Raw genomic sequence first — 24,226 nt, 5'->3', positions numbered from 1 at the left:
GAGGACGACACGTCTCCATTCGTCCCTCCATTCACGCCTGTCGCGACACCACTGGAGGCGGGCTGCACGATGTTGGGGCGTGAGCGGAAGACGGCCTAACGGTGTGCGGGACCGTAGCCCAGCTTCATGGAGACGGTTTCGAATGGTCCTCGCCGATACCCCAGGAGCAACAGTGTCCCTAATTTGCAGGGAAGTGGCGGTGCGGTCCCCTACGGCACTGCGTAGAATCCTACGGTCTTGGCGTGCATCCGTGCGTCGCTGCGGTCCGGTCCCAGGTCGACGGGCACGTGCACCTTCCGCCGACCACTGGCGACAACATCGATGTACTGTGGAGACCTCACGCCCCACGTGTTGAGCAGTTCGGCGGTACGTCCACCCGGCCTCCCGCATGCCCACTATACGCCCTCGCTCAAAGTCCGTCAACTGCACATACGGTTCACGTCCACGCTGTCGCGGCATGCTACCAGTGTTAAAGACTGCGATGGAGCTTCGTATGCCACGGCAAACTGGCTGACACTGACGACGGCGGTGCACAAATGCTGCGCAGCTAGCGCCATTCGACGGCCAACTCCGCGGTTCCTGGTGTGTCCGCTGTGCCGTGCGTGTGATCATTGCTTGTACAGCCCTCTCGCAGTGTCCGGAGCAAGTATGGTGGGTCTGACACACCGCTGCCATTGTGTTCTTTTTTCCATTTCCAGGAGTGTATATCTACAAGGACATCGGAAATAAGTTAAATATTTATGAAATATATGTGGCACGTACGTACGCGGGGAAAACAGCGGCTATAAAACTGCTGCTAAGCCCTTGGATCGATTTTAACCCAACGTTGTACACGTACTACTCTCTATCTGGAAAGAAATACTGTATGGCTTAGAACCAGCAATATCCTATTGCAGTGGGGGCGATATCGTGGAGAGAGAATAGGGAAGGAAGAGACGGACTGATAGACAGGTGGATGAAGTCTGTGGCACAGATATTAGAGTGATGGCGTTGTACACAGTGAGGGAAGGGAAGTGGGCTGAGAAAAGGAAGAGGACAAGACAGAGATGAACAGAGAAAGGGTGGAGGAGGAGTGGACTGAGAGAATAGTGTAGTTGTTAAGTTGTTAGTCATCTTGTTATTGTTTTGATCTATTTTTATTCTAGTGTCTATCATCAATGGTTGACTTGCAGTCTGTATTCTAATAACGTTTTTTGTTATATGTATGTAATTACTGGAACATGGCTACACAGCCGAAACGTCATAGTATGCAAAACAATAATGAAATGGAAATAAATTACATCCGATGCAAAAAAACGTATTGTTTCTTGAAAAAATCTCACGGCTAACTTCCTAAGTCTATTGTCTCTTCCGATAAATGCAAACCCAGTTGAGAGTGCTGAGTTGGTGGGCTTTTTTCTAGGCACATATAAAACGGAGGATAAGCAGAAGAAGACAGAAGGCACGGTGTGCCTCTTCGAGCGTGACGGCCTGGTGGGGCGAGCGAAGACCCGGACCAGTGGCTCGGGTCTGCCGCCGGGACTCCACCATAAGGACCAGCCGCTGGCCAAGCCCTCCGTCACCAAGCGCGGGCCATACGACGTCTTCACAGGTCAGTCACCAAAGTCTCAAGGACAACACGAGGTGTATTCGGTGGCGTGACTGGGCTAACTGGCGCCCAGGGAAATCTCAGACCTCGGGCCGCCTCCTCTTGCCGACCTCACATCACTTTTTGTTTAACCCTCACCAGTTCTCAGTCCGTTTGAAATAACATGGAAGGACTGTATGTTGAACAGAGCTCTAGGAGCTGCTATGGCAAGAATGAAGTCTTTCTTTTACTCAATTTTCTTTTTTGTTTTACTAGAGTAGCGACTTGCCTTGGCTTTGGACAGGTAGCACTGAGTATCTAGAGTCCACAGTAGCGTGCGCCACCCTCCCAGTGGTGCCAGCTCAGTGCCTCAGTCAGGTCGCCTTACATGATCGCAAGGAATTCTGCCATTCAGGGCTAGATAATAAAGGCATCGTTCTCAGGGGAGGGGAGAGGGCGGGAGGAGAGGGGGGAGCGAGAAAGGTTGCTTTAATTCATCGTAGCTCGCAACTGTCAACTGATAGGGGAAGCTCACACCGACATGTCCCTGGGGCCAGGCAGCCTTCCACCTGCATGGATGATTCGAAGGACTTCTGCCATAAACTACTACGAGGGTCGTTCAATAAGTAATGCCCTACATTTTTTTTTCTCAGAACATATTTATCGTTAAGAGTCGGAATTTGGTGACAATATACACCAACATGCATTTTCCATGTCCTATTGTCCTACGTAGTCTCCATAATTTCTATGGCCATACGCCAACGTTGTGGAAGAGCATGTATTCCCTGCTGCTAAAAGCTCTTTCACTGTAGGCGTAGCCAAGTTTTCAAGGCATGACTGACACTCTCGTCATCTTCCATGTGTATTCTCCGTAGATAATCTTAAGCGGTCCAAAGAGATGGAAGTCCGAGGGTGCCAGGTCTGGACTGTAGGGTGGATGAGGTAATGATTTACAATCCAATTGGGGCGATGTGTTACCGGGTTCTTATATTTGTGTGTGGGCGTGCATTATCGTGTTGAAGCAATATTTTGCTGGATTCTTGTCTGATCGTACTCACTGGAAACGGTTCTTGGATATATTCAGAGTCTTCGCGTATGCTTCTCAATTGAAGGTTACCGAGCGAGGTGGCGCAGTGGTTAGCACACTGGACTCGCATTCGAGAGGACGACGGTTCAATCCCGCGTCCGGCCATCCTGGTTTAGGTTTTCCATGATTTCCCTGAATCGCTCCAAGCACATGCTGGGATGGTTCCTTTGAAAGGGCGCGGCCGACTTCCTTCCCCATCCCTCCCTAATCTCATGAGACCGATGACCTCGTTGTTTGGTCTATTACCACAAACAACAACAACAATAATTGACGGTTGACCCTCTTGGCATCACATCCACAAGAACGACGCCATCACAATCCCAGAAGACGGTCACCATGACTTTCCCGGCAGACGGGGTTGTCTTGAATTTCTTCTTTGGTGGTGAAGGGGGATGATGCCACTCCATGGAGTGCCTTTCTGTTTCCGGCGCAAAGTGTTGCACCCAGCTTTCGTTCCCGTGACGATCCGTGACAGAAAGGCTTTTCCGTCGGTCTCAAAACGCTCCAACAATTCAGATGAAATGACCTTTCTTTAAACCCTGTGAGCATTCGTGGAATTCCATCTTGAGCACTTTTTTGAATATCCGAGAGCCTCGAACATTGCAGACGCGCTTCCAATGCTGACCGACAGCTCGAGTTGTGATGCGCCGGTCGGCACGAATAATGGCATCGGTACGATCAGCATTTCTGGAGCAGTGGCTGTGAAAGAACGTCCCGAGCGTGGCTGATCGTGGAGCTCTGTTTCTGCGTTTCCTGAGGCTGTAACTTACTTTACCCACCGCCCAACTTTACTCCTATGAACTGCAGCATCCCCATACACTTCACACATCGTTTATGGATGTTCACTACGGTTTTCTTTCTTTGCACACAATAATTCAATAACAGCGCGCTGCTTATAACGTGAGTCGCACGTAGACGCCATTTTGACGTTGTACTACGGCTCTGCCATCTGCCAGAACGGTTCGAAACATAACCGGCGCGCAGAACAAACATCAAACTTGAAGCACCAACAAGGACGGTTATCTATGTACACTCCTGGAAATTGAAATAAGATCACCGTGAATTCATTGGCCCAGGAAGGGGAAACTTTATTGACACATTCCTGGGGTCAGATACATCACATGATCACACTGACAGAACCACAGGCACATAGACACAGGCAACAGAGCATGCACAATGTCGGCACTAGTACAGTGTATATCCACCTTTCGCAGCAATGCAGGCTGCTATTCTCCCATGGAGACGATCGTAGATATGCTGGATGTAGTCCTGTGGAACGGCTTGCCATGCCATTTCCACCTGGCGCCTCAGTTGGACCAGCGTTCGTACTGGACGTGCAGACCGCGTGAGACGACGCTTCATCCAGTCCCAAACATGCTCAATGGGGGACAGATCCGGAGATCTTGCTGGCCAGGGTAGTTGACTTACACCTTCTAGAGCACGTTGGGTGGCACAGGATACATGCGGACGTGCATTGTCCTGTTGGAACAGCAAGTTCCCTTGCCGGTCTAGGAATGGTAGAACGATGGGTTCGATGACGATTTGGATGTACCGTGCACTATTCAGTGTCCCCTCGACGATCACCAGAGGTGTACGGCCAGTGTAGGAGATCGCTCCCCACACCATGAGGCCGGGTGTTGGCCCTGTTTGCCTCGGTCGTATGCAGTCCTGATTGTGGCGCTCACCTCCACGGCGCCAAACACGCTTACGACCATCATTGGCACCAAGGCAGAAGTGACTCTCATCGCTGAAGACGACACGTCTCCATTCGTCCCTCCATTCACGCCTGTCGCGACACCACTGGAGGCGGGCTGCACGATGTTGGGGCGTGAGCGGAAGACGGCCTAACGGTGTGCGGGACCGTAGCCCAGCTTCATGGAGACGGTTGCGAATGGTCCTCGCCGATACCCCAGGAGCAACAGTGTCCCTAATTTGCTGGGAAGTGGCGGTGCGGTTCCCTACAGCACTGCGTAGGATCCTACGGTCTTGGCGTGCATCCGTGCGTCGCTGCGGTCCGGTCCCAGGTCGACGGGCACGTGCACCTTCCGCCGACCACTGGCGACAACATCGATGTACTGTGGAGACCTCACGCCCCACGTGTTGTGCAATTCGGCGGTACGTCCTCCCGGCCTCCCGCATGCCCACTATACGCCCTCGCACAAAGTCCGTCAACTGCACATACGGTTCACGTCCACGCTGTCGCGGCATGCTACCAGTGTTAAAGACTGCGATGGAGCTCCGTATGCCACGGCAAACTGGCTGACACTGACGGTGGCGGTGCACAAATGCTGCGCAGCTAGCGCCATTCGACGGCCAACACCGCGGTTCCTGGTGTGTCCGCTGTGCCGTGCGTGTGATCATTGCTTGTACAGCCCTCTCGCAGTGTCCGGAGCAAGTATGGTGGGTCTGACACACCGGTGTCAATGTGTTCTTTTTTCGATTTCCAGGAGTGTATATTAAGGGCTTTTTTAGAAAAAGTGGGCCATTACTTATTGAACGACACTCTTAGATGTTTATGGCGTTCTTTTCACACATACAGTGGATTTTAATACAACATAGTCCAGAAAATGTGCGTTAAATATTTGTAAATTACACAAACCTTCTTTGTGACTACGTCTGTCTACTAGTGAAAACTGTATCAAAATCTGTACAGTAGTTTCTGAGATTAGCCGCAACATACAGACAGTAATTGCACCAGGTTACTTTTGTTTCTACAGATTTAATGGGAAAAAGTACATAATTTTGTATGTCGTATCTTAAGATGTAGACGCATCACTGTAATCGTTGTTTTTCTCTGTGTCGAACGGTCTTCTCACAAACCTTATGACCTAATGTTTTCTGCACGGTCATAAGTGCACCATTAAGTGGACTACATCTGTCAGTACAGACTAACAATTTGGCGTCGACTCTTCAACACCCGACCTGCTGGCCCGCCACAAATTCCTCTCCTGTGCCAACCTATTCATCTCAGAGTAGCACTTGCAACCAACGTGCTCAACTATTTTCTGGATGTCTTTCAATCTCTGTCTTCTTCAACAGTTTTTACCCTCTACTCTTCCCTCTAGTACCAATGTAGTTAGTCCGTGATGTCTTGACAGGTGTTCAATCATCCTATCCCTTCTCCTTGCCAGTGTTTTAGATACATTCCTTTCGTCTCCGATTCTGTGCAGAACCTTCTCATTCCTTACCCTATCAGTCCACCTAATTTACAACATTCGCCTGTAGCACCACATCTCAAATTCTTCAATTGTCTTTTGTCCTCGCTTCCCCACAGTACATGTTTCTCTACCAAATGATGCTGTGTTCCAAACGTACATTCTCAGAAATTTTTTCCTCAAATTAAGGTCTATATTTGATACTAGTAGATTTGTCTTGACCAGGAACGCCTTTTTTTCCACTGATATTCTGCTTTTTATGTTGCCCTTGCTATGTCCTTCATACATTATTTTGCTGCCTAGATAGCAGAATTCCTTAAATTCATCTGCTGAGTGACCACCAATCCCCACCAATCCTGATGTTAACTTCCTTTCTGTTCTCATTACTGCTACTTCTCTTTACTTTCCTCTTTCTTCGATTTACTCTCAATCCATTTTCTCTTATCATTAGACTGCTCATTCCATTCAGCAAGGCAGTGTCCCGCACATTGAGCGAACACCATGAATGCGTTTCTTCGTTAAAACAAGTCCGAACTAGTCTGAAGTGGTTTTCTCATCCTTATTTACTCACCTCCCGGCTCCTACTGATCTTTGGCTTCTTCCAACGTTGAAAGATACTCTCCGTAGTCACATATTATTCGATCGGGCCGCTATTGCACCATAGAACTTTCAGTGGTTGCGAATATGGAATCGTGGCGACAACGTCCTGAAAAATACATGGAGCTGCAAAGGGATTAAAATGGACAATGACAGAAGTTTCAAATTTGTTGTGTGATTATTCTGTGACAAAGGAAATCGGAGACCTTAGAATTTGGAAGTACCTCGTTAAAGGTAAATATTTCAATAAGGTTTTTTGCATGATGCAATTCAAACCATTAAACAACACACAATGCAAAGTCAAATTAATTGCAGCAATAACGGGATTCCATTTTCATTATTTCATTAACAACCAATTGCAAAGGCACAAAAATAAAACAACAATCGACAAATATAGTCTTTACACTTTCCTTAGCAGAACAATAGCAGATTCACCTAATAGCCAAAAACCAAAAAACAAGAGTCTTCAAAGCAGGAAGAGATAGGCCTTTTGCTGCTGTCACCTAAAGAAGTCCTACACGAGTATTCTTACGGTATCATGTTATGAACATATCAAAAGTTTTGCATCACCTCGGTTCCGAAAGTTCCGGAACCTGTACAGAAAATTGGAATAGAGATCAGCATGAACATCATTTCCGCCCTTTTTATTGCTCAATAAAACGACACATCGCATGTTGTACCACCATAAAGCGAGACCTTCGGAGGTGGTGGTCCAGATCGCTGTACAGAGCGGTGCCTCTAATACCCGGTAGCACGTCCTCTTGCATTTATGCATGCTTTTATTCGTCGTAGCGTACTATCCAAAGATCATCAAGGCACTGTTGGTCATTGTCCCACTCCTCAGCGGCGATCAGGCGTAGATACGTCAGAGTGTTTTATAGGTCACGTCGTCCATAAACAGCCCTTTTCAATCCATTCCAGGCAAGTTAGATAGAATTCGTGTTTGGATGACATGCTGGGCACTATGTCGTTATCCTGCAGGAAGTCAATCACAATGTGTGCACGATGTGTGCACGAATTGTCGTCCATGAAGACGAATGCCTCGCCAATATGCTGCCGATATGGTTGCCTATAGGTCGGAGGATAGCATTCAAGTATAGTACAGTCGTTACGGTGACTTCCATGACCACCAGCGGCGTACGTCCTCCCTATAACATGCCACCCCAAAACAGCAGGGAACCTCCACCTTGCTTCACTCGTTGGACAGAGTGTCTAAGGCGTTCATCGTGACCGGGTTGCCTCCAAACACATCTCCGACGATTGTCTGGTTGAAGGCATATGCGACACTCACCGGTGAAGAGAACGTGATACCAATCCTGAGTGGTCCATTCGGCATGTTGTTGGGCCCACAGTTTGAGTCATAACACGACGTTCTGTGGCTGCACGAAAAGGATTATTCAACATGGTGGCGTTGCTGTTAGGGTACCTCCGAGCCATAATCCGTAGGTAGCGGTCATCCATTGCAATAGTAGCCCTCGGGCAGCCTAAGCGAAGGATGTCATCGACAAAAACATGGAAATGATCGTATGTCATCAGTGGCCGCCAAGTGCAAGCCTTATTGAGTGCGACGCCACATTGGGCTACTTGCCCGTCGACAATGGGGATGAAATGATGATGAGGACAGCATAACATACAGTCCCGGAGAGGAGAAAATCTCCCTCCCCAGTCGGGAATCGAACCCAGGCCCCCGTGTGTGACATTCAAACGCGCTGACCATTCCTCTATTGGGGCGGACATGTCATCGACAGTTCCGGTCTCTTTGTATCTCCTCCATGTCCGAACAACATCGCTTTGGTTCACTCCGAGGCGCCTGGACACTTTCTTTCTTGAGAGGCCTATCTGGAACAAAGTAACAATGCGGACGCTATCGAACCGCGGTATTGACCGTCTAGGCATGGTTGAACTACAGGCAACACGAGCAATGTACCTCCTTCCTGGAGGAATGACTCGACCTGATCGGCTGTCGGACCCCGTCTGTCTTATACACTGCTCAGGCATGGTTTTTTACATCTTTCGGCGGGCTTAATTACATCTCTGAACAGTCAGAGGGATTGTGCCTGTGGTAGAATATCCACAGTCAACGTCTGTCTTCATGAATTCTGTGAACCAGGGTGATCCAAAACTTTTTTTGATGTGTGTACATCTCTGCCCAATTCCCATTTTAATCCCCCCTAACCTTTTCTTTCCCCCTCAATTCCTATACCTCCTCCAACCCGCCCCCTCCCGTTTTGTTGCACTTCCGACCCATTTTTTTCGCCCTACCTCAGTTTTTTTTTACCCGTTACAAAATAACACCTTCTCAAAGACGCCACAGAGTGCATACAGTCCGACCAAGGTTTTGCAGCTGGGTGTACTTCATCTCTCTCACACTTCCACCACTCTTCGTAAAAATATGATGAATTTTAATTTCGTTACTGATAAAGGGTAGAGAGACACTAAAAACGCTCCCGTGGCTACAATACTGAAATCCCACTATAAATGGATGCTCACGAAACAATTCGTGATTATCTGTTGTTCAAGAATTCTCTGTCAACACTGTCATCACTGACGCCCGATTTCTTGGTACAGCTGTTCGGTCTCATCTGCCCTTTGACTGGTTCTCGCTAGCAGAATCTAACGACCGTTAGGTGCAACGAAACGTTCCAAGCGATTGCGAAAATGTGCGCGTCGTTCTCGGTTTCGAGAAGAGTTGTCGGGCGATTGTGTACAACATTGTGCATACGCTGCTGATATCTACGTGATGAATAATTATGCAACACGCTTTGTAACTGCGTATTATTCTTGGTGTTGTAGGAGCAACACGGATTCCGCAAACGGAAAACAACTTCCTGTGTTCGTTGATAAGATATCGGAAGCTGTAGCTTTCAGAGCTTAGAATTATGCTCAGCTTCCGGGAGGCATTTAATACAGTTCGCATTGTCACCTAAATAACGAAATAGCGACTTTTGGAATATTTGGACTAGCTTTGCTATGGTATTGCACACTTTCCAACCAACAGGCACCATCATGCCCTTATTTTTATTTTAGACACAACGACAGTGTGTGATCTAAATCGTAACAGGTTTCGGTCATTAATTGGCCATCTTCAGATTCTGCAATACGGAGTGCAGGAAGAAATCTAGATTCAAATCGTAAAAATCTATAAAATTTGTGAAAATTATGCTTCTACGCACGTAATGTAAAACACAAAATGATGGAGTTCATTCTCATAGATCACGGCGTACAAAATGTTGACGCTACGCGCTGTAAAACCAAATCTGAGACCAAAAACGAGGGCATAAGTGGGCATAATTTTTTATTGGCTTATCTCAAATATTCGTTCGCTTGGGAACACACTTCCCGACAGCACATCTACGACACAGTAATTGCCGACCTGTCTAGTTACACACTTCACACACAAGGTCGTGCGCAATGTAACTAAATAAGGCGGTTCGGTTTTGTAAACAAAATATTTATTTTCTGCAGTATTAACCATTATTGTGGACAATATATTGCCATTTCTTTGGAGGCTTATAAATGCCATTCTTCCGAAATTTGGGGGTTTTCAAGTTGATGAACTTCAAAAAAGAAAAAAATGGTTCAAATGGCTCTGAGCACTATGGGACTTAACATCTATGGTCATCAGTCCACTAGAAATTAGTACTACTTAAACCTAACTAACCTAAGGACATCACACAACACCCACCCATCACGAGGCAGAGAAAATCCCTGACCCCGCCGGGAATCGAACCCGGGAGCCCGGGCGTGGGAAGCGAGAACGCTACCGCACGACCACGAGATGCTGGCAGTTGATGAACTCTTCGAAGGTCAATCTGCAATCCTCCAATGAGATGGAGCGTTTGTCATTGAGGAAATTCTGGAGGAAACGGAATAGATGAAAGTCGGAAGGTGCAATATCTGACGAATACGGCGGTTGAGGTAACAGAGCCAACTCAAAAGAACATAGCTTTCGACGGGTCACCATAGAGGTACGTCTTCTGGGACTGTAGCGGCGAAAGACATCGTGTCCCAAGTCCGGTTTTTTCTCGTCAATGGCTGCCTTGAGACGATCCAGCTGCGAACAGTATTTCTTGGAAGTCTCATTCAGACGAAGCTCGTAATACAGGACACCAGACGCATAGCAAAACCTTTCTCAGATGCTGCCCTGGTTCAGGAATCAATAGTGGTGGCTACCATGTCTTGCGCCACTATTTACTCTTCCGGGCGTTGTTGTACACGATCCACATCTGGAACCCATACATCGTGAATCTTTACGAAAGCCAGCTTCTTCAAGTTCCTGGCTACAGATTCACGGTCGATATTAAGTTCCAATGCCAACACCTACGTAGTCATTCGTGGATTGTTGACTATCATATCACTAAGCCTTTCCACATATGTAGCCGATGGTCGTCCTGATTTAGGTTTGTCTATTAGGGCGAAATTCCCGGCTCGCAATCGACTACATCACTTTTGACATTGTCAAGCCGTTACGGCATCGTCCTCGTGTACAGCACAAATCTTCTTCCGGTATTGTGAGTCGGCTTTCCCATTACTACAAATGAACAACATAAGGTGCTGGAAACGTTTCTTCTTGCTTTCCACAGCTTGTAAACACAAGTTCACGCTGTTCCATCCAACATCAGTCACGAACATCCTCTAACACATCCAATGACGCATCAGGTTGTCGAGTTCTACGTTGTAGGGGCGGTTAGGCAACCATGTCACTCCTTCGGGCACGGCGGGTGCATGGGTTGTAGGCGCTATAGATTGAACGTGCAAGCAAAACGGACGCACTTAGAAGACAACCCAATAGATTTTGTCAAGTTTTTCTCCTTCTGTTATTCTAGAATCTGTAGATGGCAAATTTATGAAGGAACCAATTATGATGGTCATCATATTCTGTGATTGTGTCTTTAAAAAAGTGTATAATACTTCAGTCCCTCCAATGAACCATGGACATTGCGGCGATGGGGTGGCTTGAGTGTCTCAACGATATGCTTAGTTGTATAACAGTGGCAACTACAACAGAGAGGTGTGTCTAGCGAGGCTAGACAAATCTGTGGTTCCTGAAGAGCTCTGATCTACGTAGTGCAGTTGTCTCTCTCAAATGGTAACAAAATGTTTATAATGCGTTTTTACACTAAACATGCTATTGTTTTCATATTATTTAAAACATAATAAAATAAACTAAAAAATTACTGACAAATAAGTTAAAAAAGTATGTCTTAGTCATACAGACTTGAAATAGCTTCATAAGGCTCTAAGAAGTGGCACTGCTTCATACTTTTATAAAACTTTGCCACATATACTGAAATTCCTCCAAGTATACTATTTATTAAATTGAAGATAAGAGAAAGAAAAAATGAATTGTGTGTTAATGCCTTGAATTTACTGTGCCAACACAAGTATCCAAAAGGACAGTCACACTTACGACAAATTTATGAATATCATTCAGTATTATTGTACGCACAGGGCCGGCCGGGGTGGCCGAGCGTTTCTAGGCTCTACAATCTGGAACCACGCGATCGCTACAGTCGCATGTTCGAATCCTGCCTCTGGCATGGCTAGTGTGATGGCCTTAGGCTAGTTAGGTTTGAGTAGTTCCAAATTCTAGGGGACTGATGACCTCAGAAATTAAGTCCCATAGTGCTCAGAGCCATTTTTTGTACACACAGAAAAAGGTAACATGCACAAAAAATAATTTGCTGTACGCTTCTCCTACAATCTTGTAAAAACTCGTAACGGAAAATATGGTACCTACTTGCAGCACACTAGTCTCTAGTTGTCTTCTCTCAATGGCTGCGGACATCTAATGGTGTGGAATTTTTCTGTTGGGAGACCTTACCACATACAATAGTGCAGCAGCTCCGCTGTGTTGGAACTGTGTGCCTCACGGTGACTGGGACACGAAATGTACCCCTTTATGGGCAGTCCCTTCCCGAATGAGTTACCCAAGCGTTACTCACCACCGCCCTTACAGTTTCACATCTGCCAGTAACTATACCCCAATTTCAAAAATTCCCAGAATATCTTCTTCATACCTTCCTGGATTTAGTACCCCTGCAGAGCACAGCTTTAATCTGCCAGGAACTTTCAAAATAACACATACCCTACTGTAGAGTGAAAGGCTAACCCTGGTAACATTGCCGTATACATGTGATATAGATAACTTTTTTACACGTATACCGGTACATATCGCAATGTCACCAACAACGTTATTGTAGTGATAGAACAGCATCTACCCAATTAAAGTAAGACATATTTACACAATTAGGGTAAGAACATAATACCATGGGAAGAGACAGTCCATGCACAGAAAATATATTAGGTGCATTTCGTGAATCCACTTTACACCGATGGCTACTGAGATGCATAACTAATCATCCAAACATTCGTGTTTATTACGCTGTTGAGAACAGATTCGGTATTTTCAGGTGATTATATTTTTTTTAGACAAAGGTATTTCACCTTTTAAGAATTTTTGGCGGTCAATAAATGAAGAAAATTATATATATACTGTTAGGAAATTTATAAATGTTTCCTGGCCACACATTGAAATTATCTATCGAAGCATTAAAGGACTCTAGTTTATCACTTACTTTCGTTTTTCTATGCATTTCAAGTGTATTCGTATTCTGTAAGTAATAGATGCACACAGTGCAACTTTCCATTTCATAGTATATACATTATATACAGATTAGTACCCCTTCTGTGCATAGTGTTAATCTACCAGGAACTTTCAAAATAACACCTATCCAACTGTGAAACACACACATTCACACTTGCCACCTAGAATAACTCCTAAAATGAAAGTAGCTGAAACGTTTGTGGGACAAATGCTGCGTGGGAAAAGGGGGCCATAATATGACGTTGTTTATTTTGTTGCTAGGTGGGGTCGTGTCAGAGATATGACGGTCAACTTTTGTTTTTTTTTAAATGGAGTGCTATAGTTTGTACTTATTTTCTGATAGCGGCTATCTACACGAATCCAGTGATGTATAACAGTAAGGTCTTTGAAGGTCAAAGAAGGTCGAAAAGGTGGCATGAACGTCCATAACAGAAGTTGTTCGAAGTGATTACCATTGCTATTAATGCACTGCTGCGATATTCTTATCATAGATTGAGTGGTATTTCTATTCTCTCCAGCACTTATCGAAACGCATGCTCTGACAATTCTCTCTCGTATATCGTGTAAATAGTAAATATTCACCAAATTAAGGCCTACCCATCTAACGTGCTATTTACATGTATACAGTGTTCGGCGGTTTCGCTATACAACACTAATAGGAACGGTAAAACTAGTATCGTTGAATCAAGCGAATGTGAATGATGTATTCCTTCGAAGAACAAGTCGATATGCTTCTCATTTACGTAGAATGCCAAAGAAATTCACTGATAGCTAGGGATTTATACAGTGAAAGATATCCTCAGAGTACTCACCCTACACGTCGTGTATTTAAATATGTGTGTGATAAATTGAGAACAGCTGGATCTTTAACGCATCGAAAACATATCCGGCAAATGGAAGTTACTAACGAGGAAACGGAAATTGGTGCTCTTGCCACTGTGGCTCGAGATCTTTGTGTTAGTTCGCTTCAAATCGCAAGGGAATCTGGCGTGAGCCAGAGTAGTGTTATTCGTGTTCTGCATCGCCATAAATATCATCCTTACCGTAATAGTCTCAACAAGAATTAACTGGTACGGATTGTACGCGGCGCATTGAATTCTGGCGATGGGCTCAACTTCAGAATGAGAGAGATGACACATTTATTAATTTGAAATATTTACTGAGTAGGCTACATTCACGAATCATGTAAATGTTAATTTGCATAACATGCATTATTGGACAACTGAAAATCCACGTAGACTGCGGCAAGTTGCACACCAAACTCCTTGGTCGGTGAATGTATGGTGTGGGATTCTGGAGGACAGAATTATAGGCCCCTATTTCATCGAAGGAATCTTAATAGTAGGAAGTACACCACATTCCTGTAAGAAATATTAGGTTTGTTACTGGAAGAAATACCTTTAGAACAAGGAACAGAATGTGGTATCATCACGATGGGTGTCCGGCACATTTTTCGCTGATGGCTAGAAATGAGTTGCACAGACAATTCCCAAATCGTTTAATTGGACGCGGTGGAGATGCGTCGTGGACAGACTTGACGCCTTTGGAGTTTTTCTTGTGGGGATTCGTAAAAGACATTGTTCCTAAGCACGTTACAACTACACCTGAAGATATGCGAGAGAGAATTGTCAGAACACGTACTTCCTGATGTAATAAGGAATACCACCGAATCCATGATAAGAAGATTGCAGCACTCCATTGATAACAATGGTAATCATCTCGAACACCTCCTGTAAATGGACGTTCATGCCGCCTCTTTGACCTTCGTTGACCTTCAAAGACCTTACTGTTGATTCGTCTCAATAGCCGCTATCAGAAAATAAGTACCATTTAAAAAAACAAAGTTGACCTTCATATCTCTGACACGACCCCTCCTAGCAACAAAAAACCAACGTCGTATTATGGCCCCCGTTGTGCCATGCAACTTTTGTCCCACAACCTTTTCAGCCACTATCATGCCTTCGGAGTTATTCTAGGTGGCAGTAGTTAGTGACTCACCCTATATGTTGTATACGGATTTGTACCCCTGCATGGTATAGTTTTAATGTAAGAGGAACTTTCAGAATAATGCATAACCCACTGTAGCGCACACACACACACGTACATAATACCGCGAGAATTGCGTGGTTGAACACACAAGCAGATGCTAGCCATGCCTCAGATTGCGTTGTTGTATATGACCACTAACGGCACCTGTACGATGACTTTGAAACTTCCCCTTAGAAAAATTTATGATTGATTGTGCTGATAAACCTCTTACGTTATTTGATTTTCAAACAGCTGAGGAAAACTGAACGTACTCAGACATTTCTCTCTTTACTTATTCTGATCATCACTAAACTAACAATATTTTTTTTAGCGCAACGCAATCTGACTATCAATAATCTATACAAAAGAATGGCCCTGACTGACAATAACCTATACCTTTCATGAATCACTTACCTCACAAAAATCTTCGTTACTCCAACTACTGCAATACAGCGAGCCCCAATACTGCCAGCTAAATAAATGATTCTAACTATTGAAGGCACTAACTACTGATAGGCATAGTTAGCAAATGAAAGATTTTGATAGAGAACAAACAATGTATTTACCTTAATAATGTTCAAAAGTCATTATCATGATATCCATTATTTATTACAAATTTACCCTTTCAGGCGGACACACGTCCAAATCGTCCTCTCTCTGTCCACATCCACCACTACTGGCGGCTCACCTCCAACTGCGCAACGCTACGCGCTGTTTACGTCCAACTGCCCAAGACTACAATAGCGAATATTCCAACAATGCTTACCAGCCACAGGCTGCACACAGCACAGGCAGTGATTTTCATACAGAGCGCTACGTGGCATTACCAACACAAAAACGTTAACAGCCTACTTACAACTTCAACACATTGCAAGCCCCAGTCGTGGTAAGAAAAGTGTTCTGTTCAGGTGTGACGGCGCTACATTAGGGCTAAGGCCGACCGGTGTGGCCGAACGGTTCTAGGCGCTACAGTCTGGAATCGCGAGACCGCTACGGTCGCAGGTTCGAATCCTGCCTCGGGCATGATGTGTGTGATGTCCTTAGGTTAGTCAGGTTGAAGTAGTTCTAACTTCTAGGGGACTGATGACCTCAAATGTTAAGTCCCATACTGCTCAGAACCATATGAACCATTTTTAGGACTAAGTGAATTCGAACGTGGGCCGATTGTTGGTGCTCTTATGTTGTGTACTTCCGTAACCAAGGTAGCCGATGTGTTTGGTGTTTCAAGACGCAGCGTAAGGAAGATTCATACCACATATACGGAAAGTCGAGAAACGTTATCCACTAAATCACAACATAGGCATCATTATGAGTTCTGTGGTCGTGACGGACGGCTGTTGGTGAGGACTGTGACGAAAAATAAGAGTATGAAAACTGCAAAAGCAGCTGCGGAACTGAATGTCGCACTCTCGAAGTCTGTTAGCACCAAAACAACACGAAGGAACATCCCTAAACAGTGAATTGCAGGAAAAGTTGAAATTCCAGAACCACTCACCAGTGATACAATTGTGTACATAACAGGAAGGCGTGGTGCCGAATCAATAAAATCTGGAGCAGTTGGAAGAAAGACGTCAGGTAGTATAGGTCTCGTTTCACACTGGTTCCAACTTCTGTCCATGTTTACATCCCAAGAGTGAAGCATGGAGGGGATACAGTGATGAATGGGGCAGCTATATTGTCGTATTCCATGGGTCCCCTGTATGGTGGCATCAGTATCAAAGATTATGTGGTCATTTTGACTGATCGGCTCCATCCCACAGTACAACATTAGTTGCTTAATGCTGATGCTGCTTTCCAAGACGGCAGGGACCTTTCTCACACAGCTTTGATTGTTCAGGACTGGTTTTATGAGCATGAGGATGAACTGTCGCATGTCTCCTAGCTATCACAATCAGCAGATTTCAATATTGTTTATCCTTTGTGATCTTTCCGTTGTGCACCGCTTTGTACACAAGGGTAATGAGAGGAGGGCTACAGAGTGCTGTGGCAACTATGGTCGTAGGAAAGCTGGACAGGAGCAGAAATGACTAGTAAACAGAAGATTTACTTAACTAGTATCTCTCCATAAATCCACAGACTCATTACAAATAATGCAGCAAGAATAAACGCCAATTCTCAGTGTCAATAAGCAGGAGGCTATGATAGTGTCGTGGTAGAGATATTCCAAGTGCAAATGGAATATCTGGCTGCCGCCAGCCATCTGATATTGCGGCGGAAGAGGTCTCTTGTGGTGCCAGGCCACTGGAGGTGTGGGGTTGGGTTGTTTGGGGAAGGAGACCAGACAGCGAGGTCATCGGTCTCATCGGATTAGGGAAGGATGGGGAAGGAAGTCGGCCGTGCCCTTTCAGAGGAACCATCCCATCATTTGCCTGGGGGTGATTTAGGGAAATCACGGAAAACCTAAATCAGGATGGCCGGACGCGGGATTGAACCGTCGTCCTCCCGAATGCGAGTCCAGTGTCTAACCACCGCGCCAACTCGCTCGGTCACTGGAGGTGTGGCTCAGCAGGTATGCTCCATTGGGTTCGCCAGACCCTGCGCAACTGCTGTCAGCGTCTAACAGAGAGGTGCAGTTGCGTTGCCAATTGTGCGACGCCTTTGGGATGGTACCAATACGTGGTACCACACTGTGGACAGAAAGGTGTGTGTTCGCTATCCACCTCCATCACCATTACCGGAACTTGCCACTATGTTGCAGGAAGAATGGTACTGCAAACAGTCAATCTTTGCAAATCAATGATTACGCCCTACCCCTCTACATGTTAATCCTTACCAGCAACTCCTGGTTCCTGAGTTTGGCTTTTCAGTATTAGAGACAAGTGCCCTGTTGTAATTCGTTCCGACGATACAGAATGGGAAACAAGTGTGAGGTAGCACTTGTTCCTTCCTACAGTCTGACATCGAAAATGTCAAATAATACTCGTTGTGTCTATAGGCAGTCATTGAAGTCATTGATAATAGGAGACAAATGCAAGACAGCGCTTGTTCCACAATTCCACAGAGCCTGTTCTTTACTAACATGCGCAAATCAAGATAACAACTGTCGCTAGATACTTATTGGAAACTCAGTAGTCCTCCCTTGAGCTTGCACAGACTTCTAGTAGTTTTTATTGCGTCAGTACCAAAGTCTCACTATGCAGGGTGATTCAGCTGTTCCTACATACGCGTTTTATGCAACCCACAACGCCTTCAAATACCACATGCAAGAGACTCACATTCTCTCACTCGCTACACGCGAACTATTACTTAGGATCCTTTTGTTGGAAATGTAATGTAGTTAAGTTTTGTACCGAGGTACGTTTCCACTTGGGCCCGTGGTTTTCGAATTATTCAAGATAAGCATACATAAGTCACATTCAATGTAACTTTCTTGAATAACTCGAAAACCGTGGCCCCAAGCGAAAACGTATTCCGAAAATGGTTCAAATGGCTCTAAGCACTGTGAGACTTAACATCTGAGCTCTTCAGTCCCCTGGACTTAGAACTACTTCAGCCTAACTAACCTAAGGACATCGCACACACCCATGCCCGAGGCAGGATTCAAACCTGCGACCGTAGCAGCACAGCTGTTCGGGACTGAAAAATGTACTCCAGTACAAAATTTAACTACGTTAAATTTCCTACCCAAATGTTCAGTTCCCTTTTCCTGTACAAGAATTACTTTGCACACAGTTTTTGAAGGTGTTGCAGATTGCATAAAACCAATGGGTAGGGCAGCTGACTCACCCTTTATAGTGACTACCCCCAATGAGTCGGCTGTCGTACTGTTACTACCCGCTTCTTATAATGACTCTCAATTGATCGTACTGACTGTAACTGCCTTGTTTCTGTGCATTAGTTGCTTACAAACTGTTTTTCAGAGTTTCTGGATGAGTTTCTCCAGCAGCGTTGCTTTCCCCTAGCGCTACCAAAGGCCATCCTAACGACCGAAGTATTTGCAGAACCTTTCAGAAGTTTCTCCAATATTCTGGCTGTAGGCCCACGTGTGCTATTTATCTTGGTTCCCGAGGGTGTTGTCCTCGCTAGACCTTACCGCAGCGTTGTGGCCACAGCAATCTTCCACGCAAGTATCACTTCATACAGAGTGCTGGTTCCCTTCCAGATGCCCACCTGGTATCACGCCTTGTGCATCGTCTGAATATTAAACCTTCTCTCTTTCCCTCGTAACCATGCCGCATTTATATTATTCAATTTTATAACCAGGACAGGATTTAGCCACTGACAAGTGTACGTATTCGTGCAACGCCACGGAAGCTTCGAGGGTAAAATTAAGGAAATTTTTATACTGACCACTAATGGTGCCTAGTATGAATGGTTTTAAATTGAATAAACATTTAGTTGCAAAATACGGATTACGTCTTAGCTGCACGATGAGCACGAGTGAAGTAGCAGCTGTGGAAGAATAATGTTATCCATAGACACTTTGACACCACCGTTCTTAAATTTCGGCACAACAGGTTTCAAATTTTGCATTTCCAGATTGCCTTTCTTGCAGAATACACTAAGCATTGTCGGTGTACCACCTGCCTGAAACATTAAAACTGTGTGCCGGACCGAGACTCGAAGTCAGGATCTTTGCCTTTCGTAGGTAAGTGCTCTACCAATTTTTTTTTTTTTTTAACTAGGACGTTAAGGGATCAGATCGTGGGCTGACAGAGGCAGGGTGTGCAGTGATCGCAACCCGAGGCCTAGCCACAATGTTTCCTCCGTCCCATCCCTGGGGACACGGACAAAGGGATGAAATGGTTCTTTAATTGTATTTATATTTTTATTTTTGCGAAATACAGGTGAAAAAACTGTACATAACGAAAGTAAAGGAGCCATTCAAAACATGAACGTAAGGTCCTGAACCATGATCTGTCTTCTCACTTCTCGCAGACTAAAGCTAGCCGGACGGTCCATGAATAACGAACCCAAGGAATTGGCAAAAAAATGTTCTATGTTCTACGTGCCGCCGCAAAATCATACGCTGCTCTTGCAGTACGCACCAGAAGCACAAGACATCTTTGTCATCGGCACGTTGCAGATAATACGTCACCATTTCCTTTATCCAGTTCACGGCACTTGTCCCAGAGGTGAGAAAGTATGTTTCGTCGGGTAAGAGTAGGTCGTCAGTTTTGATTGCCGTGTGCGCCATACGCAGTAAAAGGGCCAACATTTTCTTCGTGAGCAACCAACTATCGACTGCTCTGGCACAAACCAAACGATGCCCGTCAGAGTCGACTACCACGCAGTGGTGGCGTATCAGTGTGTCGACTAGATGAATAGAGTTTCTGGGAATGCGAATTGACCAAGATTTAAACTGGAATGAACACAGTGTATATCTTACTCAGAAACTTAGCTCAGCATGTTTGCCTTAAGAATAATATCCAAGGTATGAAGCAAGGAATGGATTAGAGCGATGTACTTTAGTTAATTCCAATGAGTTGCAAACTACGGCGTAAGTTTTTGGGTAAAAACCAGGTCAACACTAAATGACATTTTTATTATGCAAAAAAGAGGTATTCGTATCATGACACACAGCCCACCACAAACTCACTGTAGACCCTTATTCAGACAACTAAAGATACTGACAATACCATCGCTATATATTTTTAAATGCTTGGAAATGATCAGTAAAAATAACTGCAATCTCCAAACCAACTCAAGCTACCATGATCACAATACAAGGCATTGTAAAGACTTCCACGTTCCCTATGTAGCAAAAAGTAGAAGTCAGAAACATGTTAGCCACTTAGGAATAAAGCTTTTAAATGCACTTCCATCTCAAATTAAAGAATTGAAAGGCAAAAATAATACTTGATGGAAAAATGATACTACAGTGTAAATGAATACCTGTCTCAGACTGTGGATTGAAACTTGTACTTATCATTTAAAAAACTTAAACTAATTTAATTATGTTTTCAAATTCGTAATTATGGTACTTAGGAAAAATCTGTTAAATATCCGTAATACGTTTTGTGTATAAGGCGTAGTTCATGATCTATAATTGTTTATCATGAGCACGTACTTTTGTTTTTGTGTAATAAGTTCTTGTACACTATTATGTACTATCTGTATGTAATTTGTTTAGCTGTTTGTATATGTTTGTCCGTTTATTATGTGTATGTGTTAGGTGTAATCTATTGACAAATTCTATATCACATGTGTGATCTATTGGATGCTAATTAAATAAATAAATAAATAGAGTGTAGTAGACATTCAGTCTAAAGCTGTCCCAACTCAGCAATTTCCGCTGACGCAAGTGAGCTGTCCAAACACGACTCACGACCCGTCCTCACAGCTTCACTTCCGCCACTACCTCGTCTCCGGGTAGCTCAGTTAGTAGAGCACTCGTCCGTGAAAGGTCTAGAGTTTGAGAACCGGTGCGACACACAGTTTTACTCTGCTAGGAAGTTTCATATCAGCGCACACTCCGCTGCAGAGTGAAAACGTCACTGACGGAGTTTTCATTTTTTATACACTGCTCTCCACAAGTTTGGAAACACCTTGCTGCCTATTACAACGGGACAAGATAAAAGTGATCTATGTGAGTTATTTGTTAGAAACGGAACAGCAAGCTCAAATAACCGTTAATAATGACGCACCCGTGTACAGTATTGTACACTTCATTATTGTACATATACATACATATTGGAACATACTAGTATTGCTCAGTTTTATGTAAATCGACGTTGCCTGTCCAAGCAGTTCTACTAAACATGCCAGGTGGCGCGAGTAGACCGCATGGCTATGTAGAGTTACGTTGTTTACATTTCTGTTCACTTGTAGTTGCGTTCGCATAAAGGTATAACACGCCGCGAAATGAATTGAAAATGGCCCCAAAGTGCCAGGTTCCTTATGAGTCACAGGTAATGAGGATCATTTTGCACCAAGGAGGCAATAGTGTCCGACAACTAGCAAAGAAACTAATGATTTCCATCAGTGGAGTTGCCAAAACCATACACCGGCATCGAGAAACAGACTCCTATGGAGATCGTTCTCGCTCAGGAGCACCCAGAAAAACATCATAACGCCAGGAAAAGTATTTGGTAGTGACTAGTAAACGTAACAGATTAAATACTGTCCGTGAATTGACTGATGAACTAAACGCAATGAGGGATACACCGGTGAGTGAGTCAACAGTGAGACGACGCCTGGCAGACAACAACCTCCGAGGTTATGTAGCAACAAGAAAACCACTGTTGCGCCCTGTTAAAAAGAAGAAAAGGCTTCAGTGGGTCAAGACACACAAACATTGGACAGCGAGGAAATGGGAAAGAGGCTTATTCGCTGATGAATCCAAGTTCGAAATATTTGGAAGTAAACGCCGTCAATTTGTACACCGTTTACCCCATGAATGCTTGAATCCTCAGTGCGTAATTCCAACTGTAAAGCATGGAGGGGGTTCTGTGATGGTATGGGGATCCTTTGGATGGAATAAAGTCTGAGATTTGGTGAAAATAGAAGGAAAAATGAACCAAAAGCATTATCATTCCATTCTCCAACGACGTGCTAAGACATCTGCTTTGCGTCTGATTGAGAAAGGGTTTGTCTTGCAGCAAAAGAACGACCCGAAACATACGTCACGCTGGCGTCAGAATTATGTGAAGTCTCTAGGAGTTCGTAAAATATTGAAAAACATGGAATGGCCGCACCAATCCCCTGAATGTAACCCAATCAAGCTGCTATGGGATGAGTTGGACAGGAGGACCTAGTAGATAGTGTCGGAAGTTCCATGCGGCTTTTCGCGGATGATGCTGAAGTATACAGAGAAGTTGCAGCATTAGAAAGTTGCAGCATTAGAAAGTTTCAGCGAAATGCAGGAAGATCTGAAGCGGATAGGCACTTGGTGCAGGGAGTGGCAACTGACCCTTAATGTAGACAAATGTAATGTATTGTGAATACATAGAAAGAAGGATCCTTTATTGTATGATTATATGATAGCGGAACAAACGCTGGTAGCAGTTACTTCTGTAAAATATCTGGGAGTATGCGTGTGGAACGATTTGAAGTGGAAGGATCATATAAAATTAATTGTTGTTAAGGTGGGTGCCAGGTTGAGATTCATTGGGAGAGTCCTTAGAAAATGTGGTCCATCAACAAAGGAGGTGGCTTACAAAACACTCGTTCGACCTATACTTGAGTATTGCCCATCAGTGTGGGATCCGTGCCAAGGGGGTTGACGGACGAGATAGAGAAGATCCAAAAAAGAGTGGCGCTTTTCGTCACAGGGTTATTTGGTAAGCGTGATAGCGTTACGGAGATGTTTAGCAAACTCAAGTGGCAGACTCTGCAAGAGAGCCGCTCTGCATCGCGGCGTAGCTTGCTGTCCAGGTTTCGAGAGGGTGCGTTTCTGGATGAGGTATCGAATATATTGCTTCCCCCTACTTATACCTCCCGAGGAGATCACGAATGTAAAATTAGAGAGATTCGAGCGCGCAAGGAGGCTTTCCAGAAGTCGTTCTTCCCGCGAACCATACGCGACTGGAACAGGAAAGGGAGTTAATGACAGTGGTACGTAAGGTGCCCTCCGCCACACATCGTTGGGTGACTTGCGGAGTATAAATGTAGATGTAGATGTTGAGGATCCGAAAACGGGAAATCATCAGTGGGTCACAATCGTGGGAGGTGCTGCAGTAAGAATGGAGATTAATTTCAGCTGAAACCTTGGAAAAACTGACGCAGTGCATGCCGAGAGTGTGCAAGGCAGTGATGATAGCATGGGGTGACTATTTTGAGGAATCTAAAATTTAATTGTTGCATCTTCCTGTGTATTATTTGAGCTTAATAAACCTTTGGAAAACGACAAATTGCATTTTTATACTGTATTTCCTTTCCATTGTCTATAATTACTAGGTGTTTCCAAACTTATGGAGGGTAGTGTATATACCCGTATGTGGCCGAGCTGTTCTAGGCGCTACATTCTGGAGCGGCACGACCGCTACGGTCGCAGGTTCGAATCCTGCCTCGGGCGTGGATGTGTGTGATGTCCTTAAGTTAGTTAGTTTAAGTAGTTCTAAGTTCTAGGGGACTGATGACCTCAGAAGTTAAGTCCCATAGTGCTCAGAGCCAATTGAACCATATATGCTCCGTATACGTGTCACTGTGCGTCAGTGCAGTGGCTGAGCCCTAGTTGGTGATACGAGTACACGTGTTATACGATCCTCAAGCTGTGCATTTGAGTAGGAGGCGGTGCGGGTACT

At 44.8% G+C, this 24,226-nt stretch overlaps 1 protein-coding gene across 1 annotated transcript in view; it reads left to right on the top strand.

Annotated features, from left to right (window-relative positions):
* The window catches only part of LOC126278891 (uncharacterized), a 201,259-nt gene that overhangs the window by 153,585 nt on the left and 23,448 nt on the right, over nt 1–24,226 (top strand). Inside the window, exon 4 of the mRNA XM_049979166.1 lies at nt 1,403–1,591. Within this exon, the coding sequence (XP_049835123.1) occupies nt 1,403–1,591 (189 nt within the window). The remainder of the gene's footprint in view (nt 1–1,402; nt 1,592–24,226) is intronic.

Source organism: Schistocerca gregaria, chromosome 6, assembly GCF_023897955.1.
Source record: "Schistocerca gregaria isolate iqSchGreg1 chromosome 6, iqSchGreg1.2, whole genome shotgun sequence".
NCBI lineage: Eukaryota > Metazoa > Arthropoda > Insecta > Orthoptera > Acrididae > Schistocerca > Schistocerca gregaria.
Note: the sequence above shows the minus strand (reverse complement) of the source record. Positions and strands in the feature narration are given on the sequence as shown.